The sequence below is a fragment of the Zonotrichia albicollis genome, chromosome 7 (genome assembly GCF_047830755.1).
Source record: "Zonotrichia albicollis isolate bZonAlb1 chromosome 7, bZonAlb1.hap1, whole genome shotgun sequence".
In the NCBI taxonomy this organism is placed as follows: Eukaryota; Metazoa; Chordata; class Aves; order Passeriformes; family Passerellidae; genus Zonotrichia; species Zonotrichia albicollis.
In genome coordinates, this window is record NC_133825.1 from 42,356,615 (window position 1) to 42,373,493 (window position 16,879).

At 41.4% G+C, this 16,879-nt stretch overlaps 1 protein-coding gene across 2 annotated transcripts in view; it reads left to right on the plus strand.

Annotated features, from left to right (window-relative positions):
• HABP2 (hyaluronan binding protein 2) overlaps window positions 1-16,879 on the plus strand; it is a 79,556-nt gene that overhangs the window by 47,244 nt on the left and 15,433 nt on the right. The window contains exon 1 of one of the 2 annotated variants that reach the window (XM_074545260.1): window positions 8,691-8,849. The exons of the other annotated variant lie outside the window; for it this stretch is intronic. Coding sequence (XP_074401361.1) covers window positions 8,781-8,849 — 69 coding nt within the window. The 5' untranslated portion in view covers window positions 8,691-8,780. Of the gene's footprint in view, window positions 1-8,690; window positions 8,850-16,879 lie in introns of those variants that run through there. 2 annotated transcript variants of the gene reach the window in all.

Genomic DNA, 16,879 nt, shown 5'->3' on the forward strand with positions numbered 1-16,879 from the left:
CTTTTTACTTACTATGGGGCACTAAGGCAATCAATGCGTGAAGCTCACCCGCCTGTAACAGTGGTTGGTTCATTAGCCAGGGACTGCTGTAAAGACTGGGGTGAACATTATGGAATCTGCATTTATTTTTAGCAGGGACTCGATACTCTGTGCAAATCCAGCATGAGAAAGGGGAGTGGATTTCTCCTTGGCAAAGAATCCTTTCCAGAATGGCCTCATTCAAACACTTTATATCTATTCTTTCTAGTCCTACAGCCTAAGGTGCTGGTGAAAAAGCATGAAAAGCACAGAGAGGGTTTTTTGGTGAAACTGATCCTCTGTTTTGAGTGATGTCTGTGGAGTGTGGTTCTACCAACAGCTGTGCCCATTGAATGCTTTGTCTAGTTCCCATTTTTGGCAATTAGCTCACCAAAACATCATGTTGGGTTCTTTCAAAAGCCTCACAAAATCTTCAGACTTACCTTGCTCGTGTTGAATTCTGCTCTGTCCTTAGTATCTCCTCTCCTTTCAGGTGAGACCAGGCTAGATGGGGAGGCAGCTCCCAAATCCTGGATCTCACACCCTTTTGAGAATTCCCAACCTTGGTGACACCCAGATCCCTTGGTGGGCGTGGAGTGGCCTCACCATCAATGTGTGGTCACAAAGGCCCTGATTCAGCACTGGAATCCCACCCTGTCACTGCGTGGGGCAGCCCCACACCAATGGCACAGTGCTGAAATCGTCGCTTTAACAGAAACAGGTCGCGAACATTTTCAGTTCTTAAACTTTAATTAATCCTATTGGAAGTCCACTTGATCAACTGAGGAGCTTGCAACAGCATGTGAAAGTGACAGCTATGGAAAATGCCATTATTAGGAGCATTTCCATAGTGTCTGTGGCTCTCCATCAGCAGGCAGACATCCCAAAGCAATGCACACAGTATTTTCAAATTAATATAAAGTGTATATGAGCGGCCTTTGTAAGTTTGCTGTATATTCAGGGGAAGCTCAAACTGAGGCTCTGACCTGAATTTGGAATTGAGTGCTCCTTTCAGTTAAGTAAAAGCTCATTTTTCATGACTAGAATCCATTTATTAGGTGAACCAAAAACCCCATAAGCAGACAGTTTTAGGATTTCAAAGTGCCTTCATACAGGTTCTAGGAAACAACTTGCAAAACATGCAGGAATTTATACAGAGATGTTTAATAAATCAAAGAGACACTTACAACAATGAACATCACTCAGTTTAGGTGATTAGTTCTTTACAGTCATTAGGATTGGAGACCAGAGTGTGTGGACTAGTCTCTTTTTATAGATGATTGATGGGATGAGAGAGATCAGAAACAATATTGTAGACAACAGATGAACAGAGAATATTAAAAAAGCAATGGGGGGAGGATTGAAGCCCTGCTGAAAGATTAAAGAATAGAAAGAAGTACAAATGAGCAAATCAATTATTGTGTGAAGATTTCTAGGATGCTGTTTAATTCATATTGGCCTGTTCTATATTTAGTTTCCTCACAGTTTCTTTTTTTATTGATGTTTCTTTTAGTTCCCTCTCTGGAATCTGATTCTAAGATGCATCATTGAATCATCCTTTGAGGGGAAATGTTACAAAATGAGACCCAATCTAGCAAACATTTTCTGACATGAGCCGTCTTGCCTTAACTAAGCAAAATTCAATGGTGCTCTTTCAGAATATGAAAATCACTCAAAGAAGAAAAAAGTTTGGAAATATGGGCCATGGAGGGGGGTACATTTTTTTGGGGAGGGAAGGGCAGAGAAGGAAAGGGAAGGGGTAACTTCATGTATACTTTTTCCTTCCTCTAGAATTAAGTTGAGCAGCCAGTATATGGGGCAGGATCCTGGCAGGATGGACCACAAATATCCAGAGTAAAGTGGATTTATGTGCAGCATCTGTCTGTCAGACCCCCTTGCTGGATGCAATGCCAGGAGCTGGGCAGCTGCCCCATGGGAACATCTGTTCAGGACCAGCTTCAGGGGACAGGGAAAATGGGTTTCCAGCTTCTTCTCCTGCCTGAAACCTTCATTTCCAAAGTATCCTGTACATGGTGTGAAAGATCCTTCCCTCAAGGAGGGTGTTTGCTGTGGTTTTTTGGGGTCCCACTCAGATGCACAAGCGAGGATGTCAGAGAGGAGAAACATTTGTGCTGGGGAGGCACAATGGTAAAGAGAAAAGTGAAAATAAATACAGGTTTTAAAAATTATATACTGTTATAACAGACCACGGACTTTAAAATAATGCAACCATATCGCTTTGCTGTCTTCAACATGTCACTAAAGACCTGAGATCAGGCTGTTCAGGAATCAGTTCCACTTTGGAGCACATTTGCATTAGTTTTAACAATAAATTATTCAGTTTTTCAATGCCTGGCTTAGGAATTATAACATCACTGTAATTACTTTTAATGTAAACACTGATACATGCTGCCATCCATACTAGCACCTCCACATTCCAAATTTGCAGTGAAAGCTTAGGGGCCATCTAAACCTACTGTATGAGAAGGGCTGCTTTACACACAAAATATAAACTTTTTCTCAGAAGGTTCTTTTTAACAACAGCCAAAAGAATTCACTGATATCCTTCTTGTGAAGTATTTCATAGGAACATAGTGACTCTTGACTCTTTTCTTCTTGCTGGAAGACTATGATGCTTTACAGGGAGATTGTAAATCAGGATGTTCATGTTATTACCAAGGTTAGGAAAGGAGGAACTTGACAGCTCCTATCATGAAACATTGTCATGGTAGGTTCATATAAAAATTTCTCAACCTTAAAAATGCTCACCTTTTGAGCCTTTGAGGAGTCTGGAGTGAGAAAACCACAGTGACTTTCCAGTGAGCTGATACAGTTGTTGGCTCTTAAGAGAAGGCTCACTGGACACTGTCTGCATTTCCCTTTATGAACTCCAAACCCTGATTTTTCATGGTGCTGGGTCTGTCCATTCCCAGTTTTTCCCTTTGAAGTTTGGGCTGGTGGTGTTGGCACAGAGACCCAAAGGGCTGCAAACACCTTGCTTCCATCACTTCCACCAGGTCTGGCTCTTCGTACCTTCCATCAGTGTATATTTAAAGCCTGCAAGGTTTGATTGCAATGGGAACAGAAATTGGAGATTGGAAAAGGTAAAAAAAAAGATATTTGGTAGCTGCTTGGCCGAAAAAAGGCTGGTTAAAGAGGACCAGAGGGAAGAAGGCAAACTGTGCTCAATGCAGTGAACTCGGGGGAAGAACAGGTTGAAGCTTTCAGAGTAAGATAAGGATAAATTAAGTGGAAAGGGGACACAAAATCCCTTAGGATCTGCTCACAGTTCCAGTGACCAAATTGCAAAGTAATTTGTGGTTATTGATCCGGTGCTCACATTTGCATTGCTGCTCAGGAGACAACTTTATCATCTGAGAAAGTCTGATAAAAGTCATGATCAGTTTTATTTGTGGTTACCACTGCTACATGGAGAAACGTGCAAATCGTACTCTGCTGTTTCTATTACAAGTTTCAGAATCTTAAATTACAAAAAAAACTTATTTGACTCCAACTATGTTAAAAATGAGATTGACTACTGAATCAGTGTCTACAGAAAAAACAGCTTTTCAGAAAGAAAATACAGGTCAAGTATAGATCTGAGATGAGGGAACAAAAAGAAGAATTGTAACCTGGGGAATCTGAGTTTGAAATTAATCAACATCTTTATGCTCAACCAAACTGGCCCTGCTTATCACACCAGGCTGGCCAAGTTGAACATGAAACTAAGATAAATATGACTTAAGGCTACTCATGTCACACCTCCACAAGGAGAGCAAGAAGCTAAGGCAGGGTCTGCCACCATGTACAGTCTTCCAGCTGGCCATTTAGAAGAATAATTCCGTCCATGTGCACTAATTACTATTAGACAATATATAGAAAATTTAAAATCTGCTTTAGCGTGCTGCAGAAGTAAATTAAACATTTTAGGAGAATGAAATATTTGTATAGCTCTTACTGAAAATTCTTTGGCTCTGTCAGAACTGCATAGCTGTGCTCATGACATTTGTGCATCTTTGCACCTGAAGTTACTTGTCTCTGTTATTTCAGTCATTCAGACGATTCATTGAACAGCATATTAAATTATTCTGCTGAAGAATTCACAGATATTTAGTATGTGTATTACTGTATGAACCGGTTGGATTCCTTTCCTAAAAAAATGATGACTCGATGAAAACTTTGTGAGTCCTTTTTAAAGTAATAACACTACAGCAAATGGAAAGAAAAATAATTTTTTAAATTGCAGTAATTATTATTTAATGATATATTTTGGAGGCGTGTCTTGGGGTTTTTTTAAAACTCAGGTGTTTTCTAATTTGTGATTGCCTCTAATGCATGCAAAATGGCATGGGGGTCATATTTTATTACATCTTTACTTGTATGAGTTCCTTCAGATTAATGTTCCTGCTCTCCCTTTTGTCTGGAGAATCACCAATGGGGCCTGTGGAGGAGGTGTTTGGTAACTGGAGCAGAGAGACTATATTAGCTCTACCTTTGCAGTCTAAAAATATCTCTGTTTTAGGATGGTTGGACAGAATTTGGCCCTTGGGATTTATAGCCTAGGCAGGTTAAGTGAGTGCTGTTCACATTAAATGCAGACTTTGAGGTAGGCCATCGCATCTTTCCTAAAATGATGTTACCCTACGGTCAGATTTTTGTTTGTTTTTAATACTCTGTAAATTTACTACAGGGGCTTTGATGCATGTTTTTCAGCTTGAAAGCAAAACTGTCTTCCTTCATCCACCACTTTACAATTTTAATGCTTTTAGCAGGCAGCTCCAAGACACAGAAATGGGCTCAGAGAGCAGCACAGCCAGCAAGAATATCTGGAGCTCTTCTAGGGAAGATTTAAAAGAGAACCCAAGAGGCCAGAAGAGGACAGAAAATATTTTAGCTGGGCATCTGTCAATCTTTGACTGAACACATGGACAAAGCTCCACCATAGCAGGTTGTTCTTCAAGGTGGTGTTTATGCACCTTCAGAGAAAGAGTTTGGTACCAAATCAATGCCAAATAGAAGCTGCTGGTCCTGGTGTGCATCCCTGGGGTGGGATTGCCTCTCTCTCCAACCAGCTCAGCTTTTTGCAGCAGCTTTGACCTAGCATATAGCCTTTGATGAGTTACTTCTGACTTAGAGCAGGATGGACAAGGGAAGAGCCCTCTTACACGTCCAACAGAACTTTCTGCTGCCTGCACTCATTCTGTTTTTTGCTTCTTTGATTGTCTTGAAATTTTTAACTGTGCTTTTGATCTGAGCCTAAGAATTGAAACCATCACTGGGAATGTGCTGCTAGAGAGAATTATGAAGCAAAATGCAACCACAACACTTTAAATGTTGATTTAAGGGATGTCTAGACCTCATGCTGGCTTTCTGCACCAAGATGAATTTCTCACAGAGAATACCCCTCCTCCACTTCCCAGATTTTATATTAAACGTCAATTCCCTATACTCTCTCTCAACTCTAGTCCTTCTGTAGGAAGAGGAATAATAGGGCTTCTGCTTTCTTATTTTCATTTGCAGTTTGGAAAGGGCTTGTATTTAATGGAAGTGGAGAGAACACTAAAGAGGAAGCATGAACATAGGGCTTTTGAGTTATTAGGTTAATTAAAGAAAACCACAAAATTGTAGCAGTGTAAAAGACCAAAGTCAAAGCATCCATATTCCCTGGCATTGCTGTTGACTCTGAAGAAAGATGTTCTTACCCTTGAAGAGTGTGGCTTGTGCTGCTGTGGGCTGATGCCAGCAAGAATTTCTAGAACTTGTGCTTTTGTTAGATTCACATAGTAGATGTTTTCATCTTGCTTTTATCTTTGGAATTTTCTCTCTTCTCCCACAGCTGTGGTGATTTGTTTATTTTGGTGTTAATAACTAGATCTGCAGTTAGTGTGTCTAACAGCATAATAATCCACATGCACCAGACACACAGAGGTAGATTCAGCACAGAATATTCATTTGTGTTGGAGGATGGAGAGGAGTTCTCAGCCAGGAAGGGTTTGAAATGCTTTCCAGGATCAGAATTCAAATTATCTGTACAGTGGCAGAAAAATATCCAAGAGTAATATTTTTTCAGTGGAAATTCCCATTTTAAGGGGAAAAAAAGAAGGACAAAGTAATGTTTCTGCTGTTTATTCTGGCAACCAAAGTTGCTCAAGTATTATAGACTATAATATTCAGTAGTAATTCCAAATAAATCATTTGATACTACAGTCTTTTAGGCTGGTTATTTTTTCCTTCTTTTATACTAGACTTCACAGCTAGGACAGGGTATGTCTTTTGCCTGGAGCTGCTCATTAACACAGGAAAAAATAGTGAGCCAGAAGAGTTTATTATCTAAGCAGACAGACATAGTGAAAGTAGAGAAAGTAGAGAAGTAGAGAAGTTACTAGCCACACTCTTATGATGGGAATGAGGGAGTATTTAGAGAAATTATTTGTTCAAGGCAATATCAACAGTGATGCAGAAAACCCCCAACCCACCATAGTCCTGATCCAGTACTTCAAACTTTTGTTTTCATCTATTTATTCTCAATTTAAAAGGATTTGATGGTTTTTATGTTTTTTCCCTCCATGTTTATTGTTGGAAGACATCTAAATTGTCACAGAGAAATGCTTCATGTCTGATGTGCAAGCTAGGATGGGCTTGGAGATGGAATAGTCAATTCCCCCAAGAAAAAAGAACACCAGTTCCTGAGTCCTGCACCACCCTTGGAGCCTTTTGCCATGCACACCAATACACTTGATGCATTCCCATACCCTGAGGTGTTGGCCATATCCTGATGGGCAAGGAAAGCAAGATGTGCATGTGGGCTCACAACTTTGAAGTGTCAGAATGGTTCCAAAGCCTATTTTCAGTTTCTTGAAGCTCCCTACTGAAAGTATTTCTGTATATAGGAAAGTGAAAGAAGGATTTCCACTTGTTTTAAACTTCAGTCCATCTCCTAAAACCAGAAGGAGTTGCAGGGAGGTTTGCCTTCCCGTTGGGTCTGACATGAGGACCACTTTGGCACTGTCAGGGGGCAAAATAAAAATGGATCCACTGAACATTCTCACTGGTCAAAATCCTCCTGGCAACACAGAGAGAGCAGCAGCCCTGTGTCTTGCACCTTATTGTGTAGATTCATGTGGTATTAAAGGACCATGAGCATTGTGCTAGCTCTCTGCACATGGCAGGATTTCACTCAGCAGCTTGAGAAGGTCAATTAAGTATTAAATAGTACCCAGGATAACAGGGTAAGATCACTAGGTGCCATGTAACATTTTTTTACATATCATGAGCTGTGCACAAGGGCATATCTAAATAAAATGCATAGGAAATAGCATCACACAAATATGATCTACATTTTTTCTTGATCAAAGAGGCTGAGGAAAAAAATAATTAAAAAGTAAAAGCCTTATGCAATGAGATTTAAAAGAAAACTTCGGGGGCTGATAAGACGCATCTGGCACAACTTCAAAGTCCATCAAAGTACATATAATCAATGTTTGTCAATAGCAGTTTTGCATCCTTTAATTTATCTTTCATGGATATAAAGCATGATGTTATTAGGATCCAGTCCATACCTTAATTCTGTTTGAGATTTGATGAATCAGGGCTCTATTAAAATTCAGTGCAAATCAGCTTACTCAAGGACACATTACATAAAGTCATGTGTTATCTAACTCCTTTTATCTTGCTGTCTTTCTAACTAGTTAAAGAATCTAGAATTTCATAAACTTCTATTTGTGGCTGGTCACCAACATACTGACTCAAACACATTGCTTGTAGGGACCTGCTTGAGGTATGCACATGTGGCATAGTCTGGATACCAAAATTCTTTGTGTATTTTTTTTGGTGTATGAAATCTCCTTTAGGAATGTTCATGCTCCAGAGCAAGGAATCATCAGAAACACAGTTCCCTGGCATCCAAATTTCAGAACCTGCCACTGAAATCAAGAACTCAACAACTGTTTCTTTCACCGCAAAATCACATTCAGGATGGGAAATTTTTAAGCCCTTGGGATTTCACTGTTCTCTTCCTTATATTTCAACATGTGAACACTATTTTTATCACTGTCTTCCTTTTCAGGTTCTAAACTGTCATGGGGAAAGAATGGTCACTTCATTTGTTTTTGTGACATGCAGCACAAACAATATCTGATTAGCAAAAGTTTGTCAGCATTTCTGCTACAGGGGGTTGTTTATTCTTGCAGAAATTCTCTGATTTCCTGAGTTGCTACCATTGTTACAAATGCTTCAGCCTCAGGAGAATAAAGGTTACTCAAGAATTTAGATTTTTTTATTAAAAAAGAATAAATCCTGGTTTTCACATTAGTGGAATAAAGCTTGAGGACATGAACTCTGATTCACATCTGAAATTTAGAAAATAATCAAATAACACACTTTGATGCTCTTAAAAATCATATATTATGTAACAAGATCTCAATGTTTTTCAGGTGAGAGAGAAGTAAGTATGATTCATACTTTTTTCCAATTTAAAACAATAGATGAAAGATAATTCTAATACAAGGTAAATGCTTGTTTTTATTGTTAATTTAAACTGTTCCCATCCTTGTTACTTACTGATTTGAAACATGTGCCAGGGGTCAATACAGTCATTATCTGGACAGGATGCAATTATTTGATCAGGGCAATCTGTTGAACATTAAACAATATTTGAAGCACGGTTAATTATTTGCACTGAATTAGCTTGGCCTCAAAAGACTGTGACTCGTCTAAAAAATCATAAGCAAGAAGAAAAAACTAATTTCAAGAAAAAAACAAGGATGGCTAACAGTGCTTTGACACTTCAGGTTCTTCCACTGGTTATTCTCCTAGGGACCACATGTTTGGGAGTGAGTATGTTTTTATTCTCCTTTTCTTTCTGTGTGGTAGCTTTGCTGTATCTGCATTTCAAGCCACCGAGATGACCAAGTTAATGCATCATAAGAGGGGAGCCCCATGGGTTTTTTTGAAGCAGACATCTAACAGTGTCTAGGAATGGCTCTCCTGAGTTTACTGAGTGGCCACACCACTCCGGGTGGTCTGTGGTGGGGAACATGGTCCCTCTCCTGTCCTGGGCACTAAGAAATGATCCAAAACCCTGGACTGCAACATGGGCAACTCATCTTAAAATCATAGAATGTTTTGGGTTAGAAAGCACCTTAAAGATCATCTTGTTCCAACCCCTTTGCCATGGACAGGGACATTTTCCTCTAGAGCAAGTTGCTCAGAGCTCCATCCATCCTGGCCTTGGGTATTTCCATGGATGGGGCATCCACCATCTCCCAGGCAACCTGTGCCGCTGACTCACCTCCCTCACTGTAAAAACCTTCTTCCTTATTTCCAGTCTTCATTCTGAAGGGCCTCAATGTCTCGTTAAACAGGTCAGGTAGGCCCTGCCTTGGCAGTTTTGCAATCTCTTCTGTAAAAGGTAGAAATTCCCTCAGCCACATGTTTTGAATGATTGAATTATCGTTGCTGCTAACGTGGGAGGAAGGTTAACGGCAAAATATTCAACACAGCTAGGGGTGACCAGAGCTCTGCTCTGGCAGAGCTTGATATACTTTCCTACATCTATTCATCTTGTCTTTAAAGAAGACTGGAAGAATGACTTGTAATCAAAGGAAAGTTAAAAGTCAGTTTAAAAAAAATTTCTTTTGTTCTTCCAAACAATCAAGTAGATTTTCTCATGAAGGAATCTGAAGTTCTTTAAAACATCTGCTTTCTTAGTGACTTTTCCTATGTGTGCAGGTTCATATTTACTGAAATACATTGCAAAAATTCAGATGTTAACGTGTTTAAATTGAATTCTTTGGGAAAAATATATAGTGAGGCTGTTTAATGGGGCATAGATATTTTTAAGGCTGGAATTTGAGATCACTGATTTTCACAACTCAGTAGAGTAATTAATAATTTGTGTATTACCAGGACCCATGCCCCACTTGGTCCAGTATGAATGTAGGATCTTACTGAGGGGATCAGCTCTAGGGTACTTAAATGCCAGTTTTACAGACTTTGTGGAAACCCCACCTAGTACAAATAAGCTCATCATGGATTTGGCAATGTTAATTCATGCTCAGTTAGGAAGATATGGGGCCAGTCTTAGACAACGTGAAGTTTTGCCCAGATTTTTTCTAATGAGTCCTAAGTGTTAGATTGATTCAATGCTTTTACAGTCCTAATCTGACTTTGCTTTAAAAATTGCTATGGAAAATGTAGAGTATATCTTCCCCTGCCCCTGAAAATTCATTAACATTGCTAAAATGCAAAAGCAATTCTGCTGTCACTGAAAAGCAGCACGACAGAATATTCAGCAGGCTAGTTTTTAATAAAACATGCTTTTTCTTCATAATTAATATAACAAGGTTTTCTGGCTTAGCACTTGGCATGGATCCCAGAAAAAAAAAAAAAAAGAGGGAATGAGTTGCCATGATGTGACCATTGCATGACAAACAAGTTATGAGAGGATATATTTGTCTTAATGATTTATCCTGAAGAAAAAGTTTCACTGAAATAGTTTGAATGAAAAGACATTAGATGCACTTTTCTGAAACCACCCTTAAATTCGTATTTTCATCCTTTTCTAGAACTAACTATCATTTTTATTTTAATCTGGTTTTACAAGTAATAAGATGATTAACAAATATTATTGGTGAAATATAGCAGAAGTCAAACATGGGTTTAAGCAGTAGTTCATGCTGAGTCAGTCAGAATAGAACAAGAAAATACTTGGACATTCATGGATCTGACAGGTTTGGAGCAGAATCCTAAAACAAAAATTTTCATTCAGTTCTTTCATACTACCTGATAAGAAACTGATCCCATCTGCATGAATGCATACTATTTCCATAAAAGGCATAAAGCTGCGTGGTGAGCACTGAATTTGGTCCTTTACTTTAGCATCTGTGATGCAACTGCACCGAAGATTGTCTACAGACATGGCAGGTCTTCTCGGGCTGGGTTTTTTACCCCTGCTTTTCATTTCACTTCTGCTCAGCAAGATACTCTAGTAGAAATGTGCCTGCCATCAAGGTACTGTATTGTTAAGTATTTCTTAATTAATTTATTAATTCAAAGAGAAAGCCAAATAACTCTTCTGCAACTGTCTATCCTCAATTATCCAGACTTGTGCTGAAGCAGCTTTTCTGGAATGCACTCAGATTTAAATGCCATGCTTAAATGTTGAGCTGAGTTGGGCTAGAGAAATCTGGAACAGGACGGTAGGAAGTTGGATCCCACAACACTCCAGTGACAGCTCTTCCCATACACCAGCATGCAGCTCCCACTTAACAGTGCTCTAAAGTGATTCAGCACATGTTTGCAGGAAAGAAAACTATTTTTAAATCTATAGGTGTTCAGATCAGGCCTTTTCCTTGTATCAGATATCCCTGCAAACTCACCATCCCTAGCAGCAGGGAGGAAGCCTTGCAAGGGTCAGAGTAGCAGAGGTGGCTCTTCACTGACTATTTTGGGACTTCAAAAAATTGATGTCCACTTAGTTGTGATGGAAAGTGTTTTGAAATCACAAGCCTTGGCCAATTCAATAACCAAGTGCACTTAGTAGTGGAAAGGGAAGGATAAAAGTATCACATTAAGATCAAACAATTGTAAAAAAGAAACCCTTATCATAAGGGCCTATGGAGAGCTCTTGGCCCACAGAAAGAGGATGCTGTTGCCAGCAGTGCAGGTCTTTCCTTGCTTCGGGTGCTTGGAGACCAACATTTTGGAGTGTTCCGAAGTCAAGTCTGTCTGACATCTTTTTCTGACCCCCAAGGGATCCATTCCTGTTGTAAACCCCCTCTGCTGCTTCCCTTACCCTCACTGCAGGGCTGTACCACGCACACAGGGCTTCACTATCTGCTGTGCTGATCACTGTGAGGAGAAGGAATGCTGCCAAGCCCTCCTGGATTTGTGGCCCATCAGGTGTAATGCCCTTCTGCAGTGCTCTCCTAAATTTGCCTGATGCAGCAGGAAAGCAACAAAGCCCTGGGAGCGCCCCCAGCTAATTTTGCACGGTGCTCTCAGAGAGGGAAGCGTTCCTCGCTGACCCCCCAAGGCAATCAGCTTATGCCCTGCAGCGTGCAGGTTGATATCCCGTGTAACTAAAGGGACTTAATGACTTTGCATAAGCTTTAAGTCTAGCAGTATAACCTGCATTCCCAGGACTGGCTGCAGGAGTGTTTGATAGCCCAGGCACTCTGTTAGTGTGACTAGCTGGCTCCTGCAGCCCCCTGAAACACATTTTGTAGCTTCGCTGTGCTGTGGCATCCGAAGCTGACCCCATTTTTCACCTGGGAGCATGAGTGTACTTCAATCACCAGTGAGCTTTGAAAACATCCAGCTGCTACCAGGCCACCACTTACAGAGCAAAGATTAATTTGGAAACTTTGATCTCTTGGAAAATGGGAGCAGGTAACTCCTGAGCAGAGAATCAAGCTGGTTTCAGCGGTGCCTCTGAAGGGTCTTGCTTTTTTTTTGGATCCCTGTGGGTTTTGTATGAGTAGCTACCATGGGAAAGGTTCACCACTAAATAATCAGCAAAATAAAGATTTTAAGTGTGAACTTCTCTGGGTACTCTGGGACTGGTTGATAAAGAACACATCATTTAGTCTGATGCACAAATTGCAGTTCAGTGTGGAGGCAGGAGATGTCTTGTTAGAAGTGAAGAACTCAGAGGCTTTGGTGGAATCCTTTCAGAGAATGGTTTCCCAGGCTAAAAACACAACATGTGTTGCATGTGTGCTCCAGATGATAATATGCCCTGCTTTCATTATCCTGCAACCATGGCCTTGGCTGAGAAATACAATGTCATTGCTGGAAAAGCCACTTTCCCTTGAAGTTCAAAGACTGTCACTACCCAAGATGGTTGCAGGCAAAAATCTGGCCGATTGTAAGAGCATCAGAACTGTCGATTCCCTCCTCCTTTGGCAAGCAGCCCAGACAAAGGATCCTACTGAGAGCTGTCAGCAGGATCAAGGGGTTCACTACGAGAAGGCAGTAGCTGTGTCTGCCCTCGTGGCTCCTTCATGGCTTGTGTCACTTGTGGATGGAAGTTGATCAAATATCCATCTTCATTCTCCAGTTCAATCCCATCCCACCTCCTTCATGGCTGCAAAGCTGTGACTGCACAGATGAACAAATGAAAGCATAATCTTTGTTTTTCTGCCACAGAGGCCAGTTCATGACAAGTTGCAGGAGAATTTGCAGGACTTAATGCAATTGAGTGAATAAGCCAATTCCTACCAATGCAGTTTCATACTGGAATTCCTGTAGTGCTTTGTTGCGGTGTCTGTGTATGTATAGAGCTAATTTTTGTCTCTCTTGCTACTCTGTCATGCAAGCTTGAGTGATTTCACTGTTTTCTCTGGAAGTCTATTTTGCAAACATATAAATTCACATCACAACCCTGGGTTGTCACCTTTTTGCTCTGCTTCTCCACCTGCTTTTGTGTTTTAGTGATTCATTTTTACTGCAATAAGAGGTAGCAATGTACCCAAGACACAATAAACAGTTCAATTGCAGAATGGCCCTGGCAGCCATAAATAACTTCCCTTGAATTTGGGGCCAAATCTTCCTGGGTTTCTTCAGAAAGAATTGCTAGAGATTAACTGGACATTTTTGTCTGAGAAAGAGCCATAGGATTTCATCCTGAGATAAAGAAAGCTCATGGTTCTGTCATTCCTATTTGAATCTATTACATTTCATTGGCCTCTCTTTCTTTAGGAGTTGAAATGGAAACATTGCATGTATCATGTATGTGCAATGTAATTAGTACAAAATCTATTTAGCAAAATTTTGAAGTTTCTTTTTGAAGAAATGAACTTTTAGTGAAGTGCTAATCTTTACAGTGACAAAATACAACAAAGGCCAGGTGAAATTAGGATATTTTGAATTTCACGATTTTTTTTCTAGGAGACCCATAAATGTAGTTGGCTCCATAGTCAGCAGTGCACTGTACCTATGTAAAATGTCCTTTCTTTTTTTTTTTCTTTTTACTGTTTGGGGGTTTTTGATTTTTTTTTTTTTTTGGTAGAGTTTCTTTTTTATGAGCCTGAAGTAGTAAAATTTAAAATTGCTCTCTGCAAATTCTTCCAGCTCTGTCCCACATCACTGCAGAACTGCTAAGAACAGAATCCAGTGATTTTATTCCCTCTTGAGAGAGCACACAAAGTATCGGTGTCGAGCTGCAGCAAGGAGACCGTTTGGTGAAACCAGCCCACGGTCTAATTTCTTCTCCCCCCGCCCCCCTTTCTTTTGTTCAAATCCTGCTCCTCCTTGGACTCAGTGTTGCACCTCGTCGGAAGGACAAGATCCTCCTCTGCTGGCCACGAGCAATACGGCACTGCAGGCAGGAGGCCCTGCCTGCTCTGCCCCTGCCTGCCTCCCTCCTGCAGCCCCCTCCTGAACCCCCACCCTCTGCACCCCTTCTTCTTCTGTATCCATCTCTAACATCCTGCATCCCCATCCTGCATCCCCCATCTTGCATCCCACATCCTCTCCTGGAGGGGATGAAGGGGAGAGCTCCAGTACACAGGAGGGAAGGAGTGAGCTCTTTCTCCTCCTCTGCTGCACACCACCATGGCAAGCTTCAGGCCATGAGTCAAAAAGTGAAAATTTGGCCCTCTCCTGGCTAGCAGGGGTGAAATTGCTTCAAAACCAGTGTGGGCTGGTGAGTGGTCCAGGGGACCCCAGGACAGAGGAGAAAATTCTCCATGCTGAGAAGTCAGCTCTGACAGAGGTTTTGTCCCCTGTGGCTCTGCTGCTGCAGCTTGTGACAGGCACACAAGGAGGGAGAGCTGCAGCACAAAAGGAGATGCAGGAGTCTTCAGTAAAGATTGTGTTTGACTCCTGGACTCTATGCTGAGTGCTCCAGAAGCCTTTGTTCCCAGTAATATTTATATTGTGGCAGCAGAGTGCTTTCATCCAAAAGCAGGAATCAAATTCTGAGACTCAGTCACCAGCCACCAAACCATTGCCTGCTCTGAAGTGTGATAGTGTAAACCTGCACATTGATGAGGGCACCACTTTATTGTGAGAAAGAGTTTAGGGTACCTACATTTCTGTGGTCATCTCTACCCATGTTTGGACAGAGCAGCAGGTGAATAGCCTGGGAAAGAAAGTAGTGTAGCAAAATGCTGCATCATCTCTCATCTTTCCTATTTCCTCAGGGTATGAGCATTGTGAAAGTGATCTCCACCCTATAGCTGGGGAAACTGAGGCACAGAACAGCCTGGTGTATCTCACTCAGCCTGGGCTGAAACCCTTCAGCATTCCCTGGAATGCCAAGGGCTGCCCCCAGTGCAGGGACAAGCTCACTCAGTCAAACCTTTCAGAGCCAAACCCTTTCCAACCCCATAAGGCAAACATGACAGCAGGGCAGCACAGAGAGCTGGAGAGTGAGATGAAATGTTTCTTGCATCAGCCTGCTCCCAGTGCTGCTTCCTTGTTCTTTGTTTCATCTGTTCCTCCAAAAGAGAAGAGTACACTTGCAGAGTTTGTTTTGGTCTGTGTTTATGGATGAATGCTATCACTAATTGTAAATGGAGCAATTAGACCTTTGCTTTATGTGGTCTCCATTGGGGTCTGGCAAAGGATCTGACGAATGCTGTACCTGCACTCAAGAAACATATACACCAAGGACAGAGCTTTTACAGCCTTCTCATTTACCATCATCTCCACAATCATTCAGGAGGGGCAATTGTGTGAGGATGTGTGTCCTTCCAGCTGCAAAGGATTTAGTTCTGTATGTGTGTGGCTCACTCAAATGCACCTGGGAAGGGGCTCTGCTGAGGGGTTCAGGGGACATTGCTCTCATTAAAGTCAGTGGGGAAGGGGAGAACTGAAGTTTCTGTTCTCCCTGGCTCAAACACAAGAGGGATGCAAAGGTGCCTGAAGCAAAAGTTCATTTATATATTCCAGAAAACATTCACAAATGTGAATTCTGAGCTTTTTATTTTGTCTTGTTTCTTATTCATTGCTTCTGATTCATTTGTTCTTAGTCTTAACCAGCATTATCTGAGAATGTCTTTCTTCAATGTATAATGTGCAAGTAAACAGGGCATATATTTACAACTAATTGTATCTGTAGCAATATAGAGGCGCACATAATAATTGCATGTGTATGCTGTCTTTGCTATGTGTGTTCAATTGTTTGGAAATGTATTTTACTCCCTAAAATTATGTGAGGGATGAAGAATAGCACTTCAAATCTCCTTCACACCCACTGTTAGGATGTGTATCCTCACTGCAGGCAGGTAATCCTGTCCTCAGCTGGGATTTAGAGCAAGAGGAAAAGCAAACGGAAATTGTCACGCTGGGGATGCGTCCTGGTGTAAAGTCAGTGCCTTTCCTTTCAGACAAACCTCACTCACACTCTTCAAAGGCTAAGAGCTGTTTTCCTTCTTCTTCTGTTCCCTTTTGTTGCTTGCCCTTGATCATGAGCCAAACAGGAAAGGCTGGAGCCCCACGTTGGAGGTGGGACACATGGCATTTCCTCCTGGAGAGTGCCAGAAATATTCTCCTACATCCAAAGATTGTTAACAGCCTTCCAGCTCAGGGGTCCAGGTCCCACTGGGTGCACCAGGTGTAAGGTCCTGGGCCATGCTGCACTGCCCAACATCCACTCTGCCATGCCCAGGCACCTCCCAGCCTCCAGCTTTGGCAGCCAGCTGGAGTGTGTCCTCTGCCAGCATCTCAGAGAAGTTGGACAAATAATCAGTGTGCCACCACCTCGAAAGCAAAGAGAAAAATTAACCCATTCAGGTCATGTTTGCCCCAAATCAGATCAGCCCAGCAGCTTAGGTGGTATTCTTGGAAAAGCCAGACCTCTCTAGTGGGTTGTTGACATTTTGTTACCCTTTAGAAAGAGCTCTAAAAATCTAGG